Source organism: Sparus aurata, chromosome 18, assembly GCF_900880675.1.
Source record: "Sparus aurata chromosome 18, fSpaAur1.1, whole genome shotgun sequence".
Lineage (NCBI taxonomy): Eukaryota > Metazoa > Chordata > Actinopteri > Spariformes > Sparidae > Sparus > Sparus aurata.
The window spans coordinates 22930562-22944103 of NC_044204.1; the positions used below are offsets into that span (position 1 = coordinate 22930562).

The following is a 13542-nucleotide window of genomic DNA, read 5'->3' on the forward strand; positions in this document are numbered from 1 at the left end:
CCCTCTGCTGGCGATGCCTCCGGCCTGCTGTGTGGGCACCATGTTTAGAGGACCTCACACATGGCACTCTAGCTGCAGATGTAAAGTCAAGCCAAGGTGCTCTCTGATATGACGCTCTGAGCTATTATAAAACAATCCATGTGTAAATACAAGGACGACTGTCCTGAAACTAGACGGTCACAGCGGTAAAAGGCGACAAAGGGTCTCGGATATCACTATCTGGAGTATGGACTCGGCAGGGAAAACACATTTTGACAGTCTGACAGCATCATAGATCCGTCTTCTGAGCGAGCTGACGACAGTGCCAAGGGCCAAACTGGGCTGAGGGGGTAGCTAGATGCCTGGTGGGGAGGACAGGATGTACTGTTTGTGATTCTGTCTAGTTTAACTTTAGTACACGTTTTCCCCCATTACAAGAAACGTGGGAGGAGGGAGAAAAAAAACAGAAAAGAAGAATAAGAAGAGAGCAGTAACATGAGCCATTAATGTACAAAGAGGGGCTTCCGCCTGTCTGCCCCTGAGCAGAGGAGGACTGCAGGAGGCAGCAGACTGGAGAGCCTCATGTCAGAAATGCTATTTTTTTTCCTTTTTTTTTACAAACAAACATTAACACCTAGAACCACAACAGATCAATGTTCCATTAAAACAACAGCCAACTAAGGATATAAACCAATCCAATCATTGAATCCTTGAGAACAGTTATTGCTGACGTTGTGGGGGAGTGAAGGGGGAGGGGCATGGTGAGGGAGAGGGTGAGATGAGGACGAAGATGGAGGGATGTGTGTGGGATGGGGCTAGCTGTGGATAAGTCACTCCTGGGCTGGTTATGTGATCTGAGGAACACGACTGTGTAGATCCACATCAGGTCAAACTGGCGTGGCCGATGTACTGGAGGGTTGGGCTGTGTCTGATGCTGGGAGGAGGTGGGGGTGGGGGTGGTTTCCAGAGGTGACGGAATGTGCTGGCGGCGGCTGCGGGGGCTATTGGTCGGAGGGGATGTCTCTGTCGGCTTCGGCCTTAGGGGAGGGGGCGTGAGGGGGGTGGGAGACAGGGGCGATGCCGTGCGCCAAGGTTCCTGAAACCAGGCTTTCAACACCTCCTCCGGCTCCCGGGAGACCCCCTGCTGCTGCAACATTGATCAGACCTGGAGGAAATCTGAAACACATACGGGGAAAGAAATATGACAGCTGCTCCTCAGAGATGCTCACTATGGACACATGTTCAGCCTCATAACCGGTTCTTATCCTCTCACCTGTAAGTGGCTCCATTAAGTTCTGGATGAACAGTGGCGGCCTCCATGCTCGGCCACTGAGAGGCTGCCATCAGATACTCCTTATTAACACAGTTCTTCAGGCTGTCGGGGATACGCCCTGGAGCGGGAAAAAGACACCATTACTCTTCCAAAAAGGTTCTCTGATGCTTGTATATTTTCAATAATGGCATAATTCACAAACTTTCAAGGTACCTTAAACAAAAAAACTAAAAATCCCATGTCTCTTGAGGCCTTTATCATGACATTTAAATTGTTAATGTTAAACGTAAGAGAAATCAATGCATGTTGTCATGTTAGTTTACAAGCTGTTCATATAAACTTTATGTACTGATCAGGCTTATCTAATGCTCACTAATTTTGACAAATGTGATGACAGGATGGTTCTGCATCTTTTGCATTTCAAATACAAAAAAAAATCTTTGGTTTACATAAGTGAGTGTGCAGATGAAACATTAGTTTATATTAGAAAATGAGCACTTTTGAAGGAGTATATCTGAATTTAAGCATATTCCTTACCATGAAACTATTGAAATGTAGGATTGTACATTCCATTAGACCTACAGAGCAACCAGCCCACTTTTTAACCATTATGTCAAGTCTGAGATGTTATGCTATGCTTTTGTGTCAGTACCTCTGATCATCATCTGTGATGTGATAACATATTTCCACACAGTTAAGTAAATAAATAGCGTGCGTCTTGGGCATCATGTAGGTGCAAGGCTATCAGGAGATTGTGTTAATGAAACGAAGGTAATAAGCACATTTATGCCTGCCACAGAACTTTGAATCTTCATCAGGTCGAACAGGTTTAGAGTGGAAATGATCTATACATCATGCACTACAATATACTGAAAAGCACAGATTCTGTAACATAAGGTTTGACCTGATGATGATCCAAGTGAGATCCAAACATTTTTCTTAAACTTCTGTAGCATGGAGTTACCTTTCTTTTCATTGTGGCCAGTAGTTTTGGCGACTTTGTTAACATTGAACACTGCAGCTTAGAGCAGAGTCATGGGTAGAAACAAAAGGGCTGTGATGCTCTGCCATCACCCTTCTATGCTTCCATCCCAGTTAGTTGTGTACAACGAAGTAGTAAGATTCAAATCATAAGTCTTCATACAATTCTGGTTTTAGATAATTTACAAGTATAAAATGATGAAATGTCAACGGAGAATAGCTCATTTGCAGGAATGCGTTTTATTTCCAGCCACTGCATTAATACTCACTTTTCTGCTCATTCTAGTTAATGGCTTCTCCTAATCTAAAGACTGCTAAAAAAGTGTTTAAACAGTGTATTGCCCCAAAACACGAACCACAGCTGAAATCATCAGTCACTTAATTAATTTATTGATAAACAGAAAATTCCCAAGCAACTATGTTGTTAACAAATTTGTTTCAAGCATAACTGGCACATTACATTCAGTGGTTCATGCATCTCAAATGTGACAAAGTAATCATGTCAGGTAATTAATTATATATCAATATCTACAGATACCTTTGTAAAAACACTCATCAGCCACATCACCATGAATTTTGTATAACCATAAGCAAATCAGTGTTCTAAATACTCAACGTTACCATTTGCTGTGGACTGTTATAGTAAACTGTGTCTTACCAGTGATGGCGCGGCGAACCTCCCTGGCGGCCTCCTCGCGAGCCTCCACCGAGGCCTGCTCACTGTACCAGGATGTGTGCGGGGTACAGATCAGGTTGGGGGCGTCCTTCAGAGGGCCTGTAGAAAAACTGTGAAGAAGGGAGAAGGATGTTACAGAGACGAGTAATGAGGTTTTCTGTCATTCACAGCTGTTTGTGTTGCTTGTGTATCAGGACCACCTGAAAGGTTCCGTCTCATGGACGTCCAGGGCAGCCCCTCGTATCCGCCCCTCTTTCAGGGCCTGAGCCAATGCTTTCTCGTCAACCAGGCCTCCTCTTGATGTGTTCACCAGGAAGGCTCCCTGACGCATCTGTATCAGAGTTAGCAACAATATGATTAAACTATGGGGAGCAGACCATTCCAGAGAGGGCTGCAATGATTTGGCATTGCTATATTCCAATTTATATTCCAGACTGACCTACAATACAGGAGCAATGGTTCAGGCCAAGTTGTCTAGACTGTCTAAACAATTATGCTCAACCAGTGTAAGCCAAATATTTAAGTCAGGATTTTTAAGCTGCTTATAAAAACAGAATGCTGATTCTAGCTGGTGAAGTTAGAGCACACACTGAATGAACAAAGACATTTATTTATTCTCTCTACATATTTTACAGATAATCCTTTCACTATCATTGTATACCACCAGGGGAAGAATGAGACAGGATAGAGTGTATAAATGTCATAAAAAGTAAACAAAAAACAATTTTATCAACTATTAAAAAACATGAGACAAAAGGTGTGTGTTTCAGGGGGCATCTGCACACCTGTTTGATGGTGAAATCATTGATGAGGTGGTGGTTGTGCTCGTTGAGGCTGCAGTGCAGGGATACACAGTCAGAGTGGATGAGCAGGTCCTGCAGGGTGGCCATGCGCTGCAGGCCGAGCGAGCGCTCCACACCATCAGGCAGGTAGGGGTCATAGAAGATCACGCCAAAACCGAAGGCCTTAGCCCGCAGAGCCACCGCTTGGCCAACACGCCCTGGAACACAAAGACAAATGGTAAGGTTAGGTCCCGAAGCATAATGTTTGTCTGGACATCAACTACCAAGCTTGGACTAAACAGATCTTTTCAAGGTGTAATTTGGAGAATATAGCAGGAATTAGAAGGTAGCTCCAGAAACACAGGGGTGCAGCACATCACCAGAGTAACTGACAGCTAGGGATGGCTTGATACTGCTTTTTTTAACGAAGCAGCATTACAGGAAACACTGTGTTTTCACCAGCAAAACATGACTCATGAAACAGCTGAAAGTGAACACAAAAAAACAGTAAAACACAGCAGGTGTTTGAAAGCACAAGCAGGATGAGAGAAACTGAAGAGATTCAGTTAGAAGCTACAAAAGCACTGAGAGCTTAACACAGACTTTTAAAATCGCCTCCTCTCAGGTCTCCAGCACAGACATGAATTCAGTATCGATTTAAGGGGAGACCGGGACTTATTATGGGTTGGCTGCAGTTACGAAACATCACCACTCAACTCGGTGTAGTAAAACGGGAGATGGGAAAGCAAATCGGCGCCGTTTGACTCTGCGTGCCCAAACATGCTATTGGATAAACAGAATTGGTTGTTGTGGTGCACTTTACTTTTAGTCACTCGTTGCCTGTAAAAAAAATTTTTGCAGCGCCTTCCCACAGCATTTCTGCAAGTGTTTTATCAAGTGGGTGGTGTTGAAGTTTCCAATGGTACTGCCTCCCCTCGACACACTTGCTTTGCATAAATTGCACTCAGCGGTTTAGCTTTCTTCTTCCATTAGCTTAAAGTAATTTCAGATAGCTGACATGATGAGAGTATCACTCAAGCCTCGCTCCAGCTAGTCACATGACACATGCCGCTCTCTTTATGGCATGTCGTGCATCGTTTATGGGACAATTGAGGTGAATACATCTGATCGGTTTATATATTTTCCCCACTCAGATATCTGACTGTGTGATTTTGGCCAATATCAGACCAATACCAATCGGCGCATGCCTACAGACAACTGCTGCTCTTTGTCAGCCATCCTCAGGTGTAGCTTGCTACCATTAACTAATAGGCTCAAGGCTTAGTTAGCAATGGGGCCAGTGGTCCTTGGGTTTGCATCACCACAGGGATCAGGACTAAAAATAGAAAGGGGTCTGAGGAGACAAGTGGGGCCAGGGCTAGCAGTTATCATGCTAACTTCAGTACACCTCTGCAACAAACTACTTGGACGTCTCAGACATAATGTCAGCACTGATGTTTCTTCACATTCTGTTGATGATGTTAATTTTTATAATGTTTTAAAATAAAATTCTAGCCACATCTCACAAATTGCTCCTTTGAAGCACAAAATAACTTTCTGTTCAATTACACCTTACGTACAGTCTTTACTCACCTAGACCGATAATGCCCAGCGTCTCACCCCTGATACGAGCGGCGCCGCCAGCTACCTCCCTGATCTGCTCCACACTAGAAGCGCGGGTTCCCTCTCTGAGGGCCTGGTGCATCCAGGTGACTCGCCTATAAAGGTTGAGGATCAGACACAGCGAGGTGTCGGCTGTCTCCTCCACCGAAGATGCCGGCACATTACAGACGGCAATGCCTGGATGATAGACAGGAGGAAAGGATGATTAACCTCTGTGTATTATTCTATGCGATACCACATCTCTGTAAACATTAAGAAGCCCCTCACCTAGCTCAGCAGCTGCTTTTATGTCAACGTTGTCAAAGCCGGAGCCAATCCTGACGATTACACGGAGGCCTTTAAACTTTTCCAAGTCATCTCTGGAGAGAGTGATGGTGTGGTAGAGTAGAGCGGCCACTGCCTCATTTAGCACCTACAGAAGACAAATACATCAGAAATAATAATGTAAAAGTCCTATATTTCCATACTGTGTGGTAGAATGAAGAACGCAGCCTGGATATGTGTGTGTGGGTGTGGGTGTGGAGGGGTGTGTTGGCTCTACCTTCTCATGAATCTCTTGTGTGGACTGAGCATCGCAGAAGGCCACAGTGGCCACATCTTTCAGGATGGGCATTTCCACAGTGCAGTCGCGCCCATCCAGCAGGGCCACAAGGGGCCGCGGGTGCATTGGCCCGTTCAGGATAGGGGGTCGGATACCTGAGTCCAGAGGGAAGAATGAATGTTGGTTGTGGCACATGAGCAACAAATATTCATCGACCAATACAAATCTGAGAGAAAAAACACAGGTTTTCATCTCAACTTCAATGCAGTGACGACTTGCTAATGACACTTCTACAGCTACTAGTTGCTTGCATTGAGGTTATTCCACACCGAATCACCCAGAATGACTGGCTGTCATGTCCAGTAGTTTTATTCCACAGGTAGATGTTTGTACTGTGTTGACTTCAAGGTTTTTCGATCTTTGTGTGAGCCCGTTTATGGTTGGGTGAGGTAGAATTTGCAAGTTACAGCTTGTAAGGCTTGGTTTGTTGCATACTAGATGATTTCATCTTGTTTTGCATATCCGGACTAAATATTTCTTAGTTCCTTAGCTTCATACACTTATCATTTCACATTTTAAAACCTTTGCGAGTTGATTTAAACCCCATGAGGCATATCCTCTGCAAGACATTGAGCAATTATTTGCTGGCTGTGATAAAAATAATTCACATTTCCCACAGCTGACTTTAGCTTCAGGTGAGAAAATCCTGCACTTGTAAAGCTGTAATTCATGCTGTACACTTTCTGAGCATGTACAGATGAGACAGCCCAGGTTTCATCTCTACTAGCTGCTGATGTTGATGTGTACTCTTCATGTCATCTGTGAATCTTAGGTTTTTGTTCCAACAGTGACTTTTGACTCCTTTCTTACACATGGGGGACACAACTTCTGTCCAGGCCTTCCTGTAAATGTTGTAAGCTCCCCTGTTTTCTCTGTATCTATGATCCTCAGTGAGTGACTCAGTTTTCTGGTGGGATGCAAGTTGAAAGGATTACAACACTTTCTGAAGAAAACTATATTTAAGAAGTATTTCTGGTGATGCAAACAAACCTAGAATGACCTGTCAAGTCAGAACATCCGCTCGACAAAGGTTCCTCGTCTTTTCCCAATGCAACCAAACTTGAAATCTCTACCGTTTCATTGGTTTAGACCGTCTTGTGACAGTTGGTTGCTTCTTCTGAGCTTTTTCCACTACAGCAGTAGAGACTCCACGATCCCACTATCACATCAAGCTGCTTAATGATGAAATTAAATATAATTACGATCTTCTGTATACTTTCAGTGAAGTTGCAATCCATTTGCTAAAAGCTACCTCAGGTGGTACTAGCCCAGACTCGCAAATTTTTAATGTTACCAGTTGATGATGTCAGAAATTACTTCAGAAGAGTCAGAAATGATTAAATAATGTGTACTGAGGTGAGGAATCATGACTTATATTTTGTCCAGACATATGAAACAAGATGGCATCTAACATGCAACAAACAAAGCTATTTCAAACTGAAGATAAAAAACTTTGAAGTCACAGTACAAATATCAAACTAAAATGAAACCAATGAATGTTTCATGGATAAGTATGAAAAGATGACCAAGTGGTGAGTATAAAAAATAGCAAAATATAAATAAACAAATGATGATGAGATAGCTTTAGATTTTTTGATTTTTTTCATATATCTGCAATGATCTGATCCAAAGCCCCTGTGCCACTGGTGTAAACCACAGTTAAAATATCTTATAAAGTGGGGTTTTCAGCTCTGAAGGTAAATCTAGCAAGACGTGTGTTAGATTCACGCAGCACAAAATGAATTCTAGATTTGACAGAACTATTATAATACTAAACAACCTAAATTTTGTTTCAAGACAGTGAACACTAGAACAATAATTCAATTCAACTCGATTCTTCGTTCTACTAAAAATTATAGTTTTGATTCATGACAGACATTCTGCAACAACTAATTACATAAATTGATGTTGCAAATTATCCTTAGGATTTATCGGGTGTTCAAAACACATTTAAGCCCAATCAAGCAAAAAATAATGTATTAGAATACCAAACATAGAATCACAAAAATATAAAGTTAAGCTCAGAGGGCCCATGAACTTAAGATATTTTTACATGATGTTTTTCGAGAAAATCCACGACACGGACTGCGAAAGGCTCTGAATTTGGGGTGAGTTAGCATGGAATGACCCATTTCAAAATAAGCATCAGTGACTCAACAGTCTGCGCTTCCCATGTCTGGACAGCCCGACATGATGCAAGTCATCATACCCTCACACAAAATCCCCCTGCACACATGGCTAACGTTAATGGGGGCTAACTGCTGCTCTCCTTAGACAATAATAACTCAGACTTTTTATGACTTTCTTTTTCCAATGCATCCACTTCCACCGACACCCTCAGGAAACTACCAGGGTGACGTGTGCAAGTGTGTGTGTTCCTACAGTGTTCTATGGTTACAAAAGCAATGTGTAACTAAATCTGTGATGGGGCATGGAGAGCGTCCAGCATCCTGGCCTATTTGGTATCGAACTCCAGCTCTGTTTAGAAATGCATTGAACCAATATACACTCTCCAGCTTTTATTGATCCGCCTCTGTTCTACTCAGGTCTCCTCAAGAGGGGAGGGAAGATTAGATTCTGGTAAATGACGGAGAGCAATTTTGAATAAGTGTTAAGTCTGGGAATTTGACCTGCCACTGTATGAGAACAGCGCATGCAGAGGGGAGGGGGCTGGGATGGCAGGGGAAGAGGTGATGGTGTGTGGCGACTGGGGGGAGGGGCGGAGAAAACTCGGGGTCTCGGAGAGGAGGCGGAGGGGGTTCATGAGGGGGTCTGAGTCATGACCTAAATTCTCCTGTCTGAGTCCCTCCTTCCTATTTTTTTTGGTTCTCCCCTCTCTTCAAAACACATGCAGATACACACACACCTTTACTGGCAAACATCTGCATATTTGGCCCAAGTGCAGTATGACCATTTATCATTATGCCAACAAAGGAATGCGAAAAAGAAAATATCTGACGTAAATTACCGCCGCATTTCTTTCAATGCATTTGGTGTTAAATCAAGAGAAAGTTATAGTTATATCTGCAAATGCCATTTACACCTCGCTCTCAGTCTCGTTCTCAGCAGTTCTTGGCTTGGACGAACGCCGCACATGCACCAGCGCACACTATCTTGTCCCTGCTGTGTGACAGGTGTGTGTGAGCTTGTCCCAGGGTGGGGGAGTGTGTCTAGCTGAAACATTTACTCGGACAGAGAACGGGAGGTAATAGCAAGACTACAGAGGAGGGAAGGGAGCTGGTATCCGAGGGTGGAAAACAAATATTTGTGAAAAATTCCTCTGGCGTCGGAGCATTTCCCAACGCATGCATGAAACACACACACACACACAGGCAAAGAAGAAAGAGATAACAAACAGCCTGTTACCCTGATAAATATACAATCTACTGTATTCCATTCGGCAGTGTTATTCACAATCATTGCAGATGGCTCAAGAATGCGAGCAGCCCTACTGCTACACGCTGATGGCACAAAGAGACTCTTACTATAGACAAAAACCCAAAGGGGTTGGTCACAAAGCCCCCCACTGAAAAAGTAGCTCTGGATATATACAAGTAGGCCTACACACGGAGTAATTCGAGTCAAAGGACACTGGCATACCCGAGGCCTACTACGCGCAAGCATGGCCGCACACACAATACAATTCATTCAGTGATTCATTCATTCTCCCTCCCTCTCCCTTTCTTTCCCCTCACTCCCTCCTCCTCTTCTCTCTCCCTCTGGCCGCAGTTGGAGGAGTAAGAGGTGAGGGGGGAGGGGCAGCAAACGATGATAATGCAGCAAGCAGCAGTACTCCACCCAGACGCAGCTAGACACACACGGTTATTCAGTTCCTTCTTAGCGGCTGCGACAACGCCAATGCGAGCTGAACAAAAAAGGAAATCTGCGCACACATAGCTGCTCCACACCCAAACCTCAGACCTCTCCCCCCCCACCACACAGTTCACAAATTTAAAAACACATGCCAAAATAGAAAACACATGAGCACCGGGCCTAACCTTGCATTATGAAGTCTGTGAGCCTGTCTTCCTCTCTCTCTCTCCCTCTCTCGCCTCACTCTCCCTCTATCGCTCTTTTTTTCTCCCTCTCTCTCTGTCAGCCTGCTCTTGGCTGGCTGGATCCCAGCTGTCATCCACGCCCAGCCCCTCCCCCACGGCCGGCGTCCAATCACAAGCAGCTCCATTGAGGGCCAGCCAACCAGCACTAACCTCATTAGCATAGCCGAGGCTGAGGCCGAGGGCGGTTTGGGCTGTTGTCGTTTTTTAAAGAGACAGCTGGCCCGTTTCCCTGTAGCTGCGGCCACGACCCTTCACCTTGTCCTCTCCCTCTCACCCGTCTCCAGAGACTCTCCCAGACGGTTCCCTCCATTTTAGCGCACCATTATGTCTGATCGCCATCGTCCACACACCACTCTACAACAGCTCAAAGCGCTGCCTTTTCTACATATAAGCGCCGTACCAGCCCTGACTGCATGTAATTGAGGCAACATTAAGTTAACAGTGCAAATCTTCTACATGTACATTCCTTGTGTACCAATCTAACAAAAATAAAAACCAAACAGAAACCCCGCCACTCTCAAACACACTGAGAGGAGGTAAGATATACATGGGTCAGCATGACCAGACAGCACACGAGTGAAGAGCACAGCGAACAAGTACACAAAACTCATCAAAGCCACAACATTCCAGGATGACATGTTAAAGGTAAGTAATAAATATCATAAAAACATTTTCTATACCTAAGAAAGACAAAATGTGCTCTTGCTATGGTCTGCCTACAGCTGCAGGTTGCAGCTGCAAATGAAGATATGTGGAAGCAGCAATCATCATTACTACAGCCATGCTTTTAGAGTATATAGTAGAATGGCTGGGGTATGGTAAAATTGTAATCCTTGCATACCTATTAACACCTTAAAATAAATATACATAAAAAAAACATAAGCTCCACTATATGAATTTCTATTTGCTTATGAATATTTATGAAATCTCACCCTCACATATGCGGTCAAGTCTCTGCCGCTTGACCTGTTTGTGTTTGTCCATCAGAGCCATAGACCAAGCAGTCTAAACCTGGGACAGAGAAGAACAGATCCAAGTGCTAGGGAGCCCCTTTAACGATGTCCACTTAGTTCCACCTGGACACAAAAAAGGAAAAAACAGTCAGTAAAGACAAAAACACACAAAAAATGAATCACTTGGTTGTATTTTCATCTGCAACTTCCTGATTAACTTTAAGGGGAATTGAAACTGAAGATCAAATGGACAATTAACGCCTTCTGAATTTTCCTGGCATGGAAATGGACTATGTTGTCATCATCTATTATGTGAAGTGGTGCCAGTTCACCTCCCGGGCACCGGACCCCTGACTGCTCGGGGTGCATTATATGTGGCAACTGCCTCGCTCTGACACCCAGAGTGAAAAAGCTGAATTTCCTTTTAAAGGAGATTAATAAAGTGTGGTTTCTTCTTCTTAATGACTAAAACAAGGCCATGGTGCAAGAAAACTTTACAAAGGCAGACTATAATAGAAGCACCATGTCGTTTTGGAAAATAATTCAAAACTCAGATTTTTCATATTTGCTATGTTAATGAGGTAATACTACAACTTCAATTTCCATAACTGAATAAACAAGCTGCTCTCAGAGAATATTAAGATCCTCAGAACACTGTGTGACGCCAGAAAGGTGGCAGGGACCACCAAATATAAACAAAGTAAAAAAGTTTAAATTGTGTTGTCATTCATGGTCAGTTTGTTTATTCAGTCATGAAAACAGAGGATTTTGTATATATATATATATATATATATATATATATATATATATATATATATATATATATATATATATATATATATATATATATATATATATATATATATACACATACATATATATACATACATATATATATATATATATATATATACATATATACATATATATATACACATATATATATATATACATATATACATATACATATATACATATATATATATACATATATATATATATATATATATATATATATATATATATATATATATATATATACAAAATCAGATTAAAAAAGATCTTTTTCTCCTGAATTAAAAGTCTGTCCCCAAAACTACAGAGTATAACTTCAAGCATCAGTTTCCTTTTTGGAGAAAACAACTACTTTTATCAAATTAAACAAGAGAAATTGCTGATTGTGGGTTATTTCTGAGGCGACAAGACTGTAGAGAGACACTCACCCGGAGAACTATGTCCGTTGTGCCAGTCAGGTTGACTACTTAGTTTACACTGTAAACAGAGAAAAAGGCGGATTTTAGATGATGACAGTGTCACACAGCCAACACTGGAGAGGCTTAGGAAGAACACAGTAACTCCATATTATCGACACTCGCAGGGGCCCATACCCAGCAGTCAATACATATAACTATTGTTATGTGTTTTCATAAAGCCGATTTGTGTTCATAACTCGTTCAAGTCAGGCTCACACAAGCTGATACCGAGTTACTTTACTTTTACACTTCTCCATTTAACCTGTTGAAGTTGTTGATCATGGTTTACAACTTTGTGATCAACTTTATTGCAATAATAACACCGCTCTCCCCCATAGTGCACTCAGACAAACACTGCCGGTACCGGTCAACGTTAGTTCGCCGCACGATCCGCTAATTTAAACAATAACTTGAAGGTTGTAGTAAAACTCTCAGTGGGTCTGAAGCCCCCTCGTTAGCAGCCAAGTTACCGTTAAGTAGCTAACTAGCTCGTGATGCTAACTAAACCGTTTCTCGGCTATCGAGAATAGCTGGGTGTCTGGTGCATCGTGCATAATACGTTCCGTGCATGTACTTAAGTAATTCAATTCTCCCGTTATGACAAAAATATCATTATTAGTCTGCTCGCCCCGAAGTAGTTCATCTTGCAATAACTTCTGAATCGCGATCGGAGCTAACGCTAACTAGCAAGGCAGCTAGCTAACCGATGTTGGCTAGCTAACCCAAACACAAACATTTGAGGACTTTAGGTGGCTAACATTTTAATGAAAAGTACACATCCGTGTTACCTCCCGTACATTAAATGAATCTGGTGTTGTTTATCTGCCTCTAAAGTGTGAAGTGTGTCAACAAAATACACTCCAATAGCTTCATTTGTAAAGCGTTTGCAGTGATGCTAACGTTAGCTAGCCAGTGCCGTTAACTAGCGTGCCGCTGAGTGAGTGGGAGAGACGCGAGCGGAGGGGGAGCCCATTTCGTCCGATTTGTTATCAGCGAGTGGCGCTACAATGTGAAATATCTGACCCAGAAGCAACAAAATGATCAACTATACAGGGAATGGTGGATCGCCCACATGGCTGAATTCGAGCCGGACTACTTTGTAACTCAAGTGACCAAATCTTGCAAAAATTAGTCAGTTATTTACCCCGGATAAACTCTTTCAAGAGTGCTGAGACAGTGTGCGTGCGTCGGTGGTGTTCCCTCTCTCCCGATCGCCATGAAATCAGACAATAGAGGAAGTGGCTTGTTGGTGAGGGGGTGGAGGGTCAGGCAGGCTGTGAAAAAGCACGAGTGGACTGGAAGGAGCGCCCTCACCTTCCACGGCGGAACGGCAGTCTGACAGAATATACCCAAGACCCACCAG

At 43.0% G+C, this 13542-nt stretch overlaps 1 protein-coding gene across 3 annotated transcripts; it reads right to left on the reverse strand.

Annotated features, from left to right (window-relative positions):
* Window positions 1-583: 583 nt before the first annotated feature.
* Window positions 584-13515, reverse strand: ctbp1l (C-terminal binding protein 1-like). Of its 3 annotated transcripts, none has more exons than XM_030396922.1 (11): window positions 13324-13515; window positions 12150-12198; window positions 10906-11049; window positions 5856-6010; window positions 5582-5726; window positions 5285-5491; window positions 3695-3909; window positions 3110-3240; window positions 2892-3019; window positions 1253-1370; window positions 584-1155 (listed from the first exon to the last, which is right to left on the reverse strand). In XM_030396922.1, exons 3-11 carry the CDS (start codon window positions 10964-10966, stop codon window positions 981-983), a joined length of 1335 nt encoding a protein of 444 aa, XP_030252782.1. In that variant the 5' UTR covers window positions 10967-11049; window positions 12150-12198; window positions 13324-13515; the 3' UTR covers window positions 584-980. The 3 variants fall into 3 exon arrangements, with proteins under 3 accessions (XP_030252782.1, XP_030252783.1, XP_030252784.1); XM_030396923.1 differs by lacking the exon at window positions 13324-13515 and adding an exon at window positions 12977-13117; XM_030396924.1 differs by lacking the exons at window positions 10906-11049; window positions 12150-12198; window positions 13324-13515 and adding an exon at window positions 9914-10260.
* Between the last annotated feature and the right edge of the window lie 27 nt (window positions 13516-13542).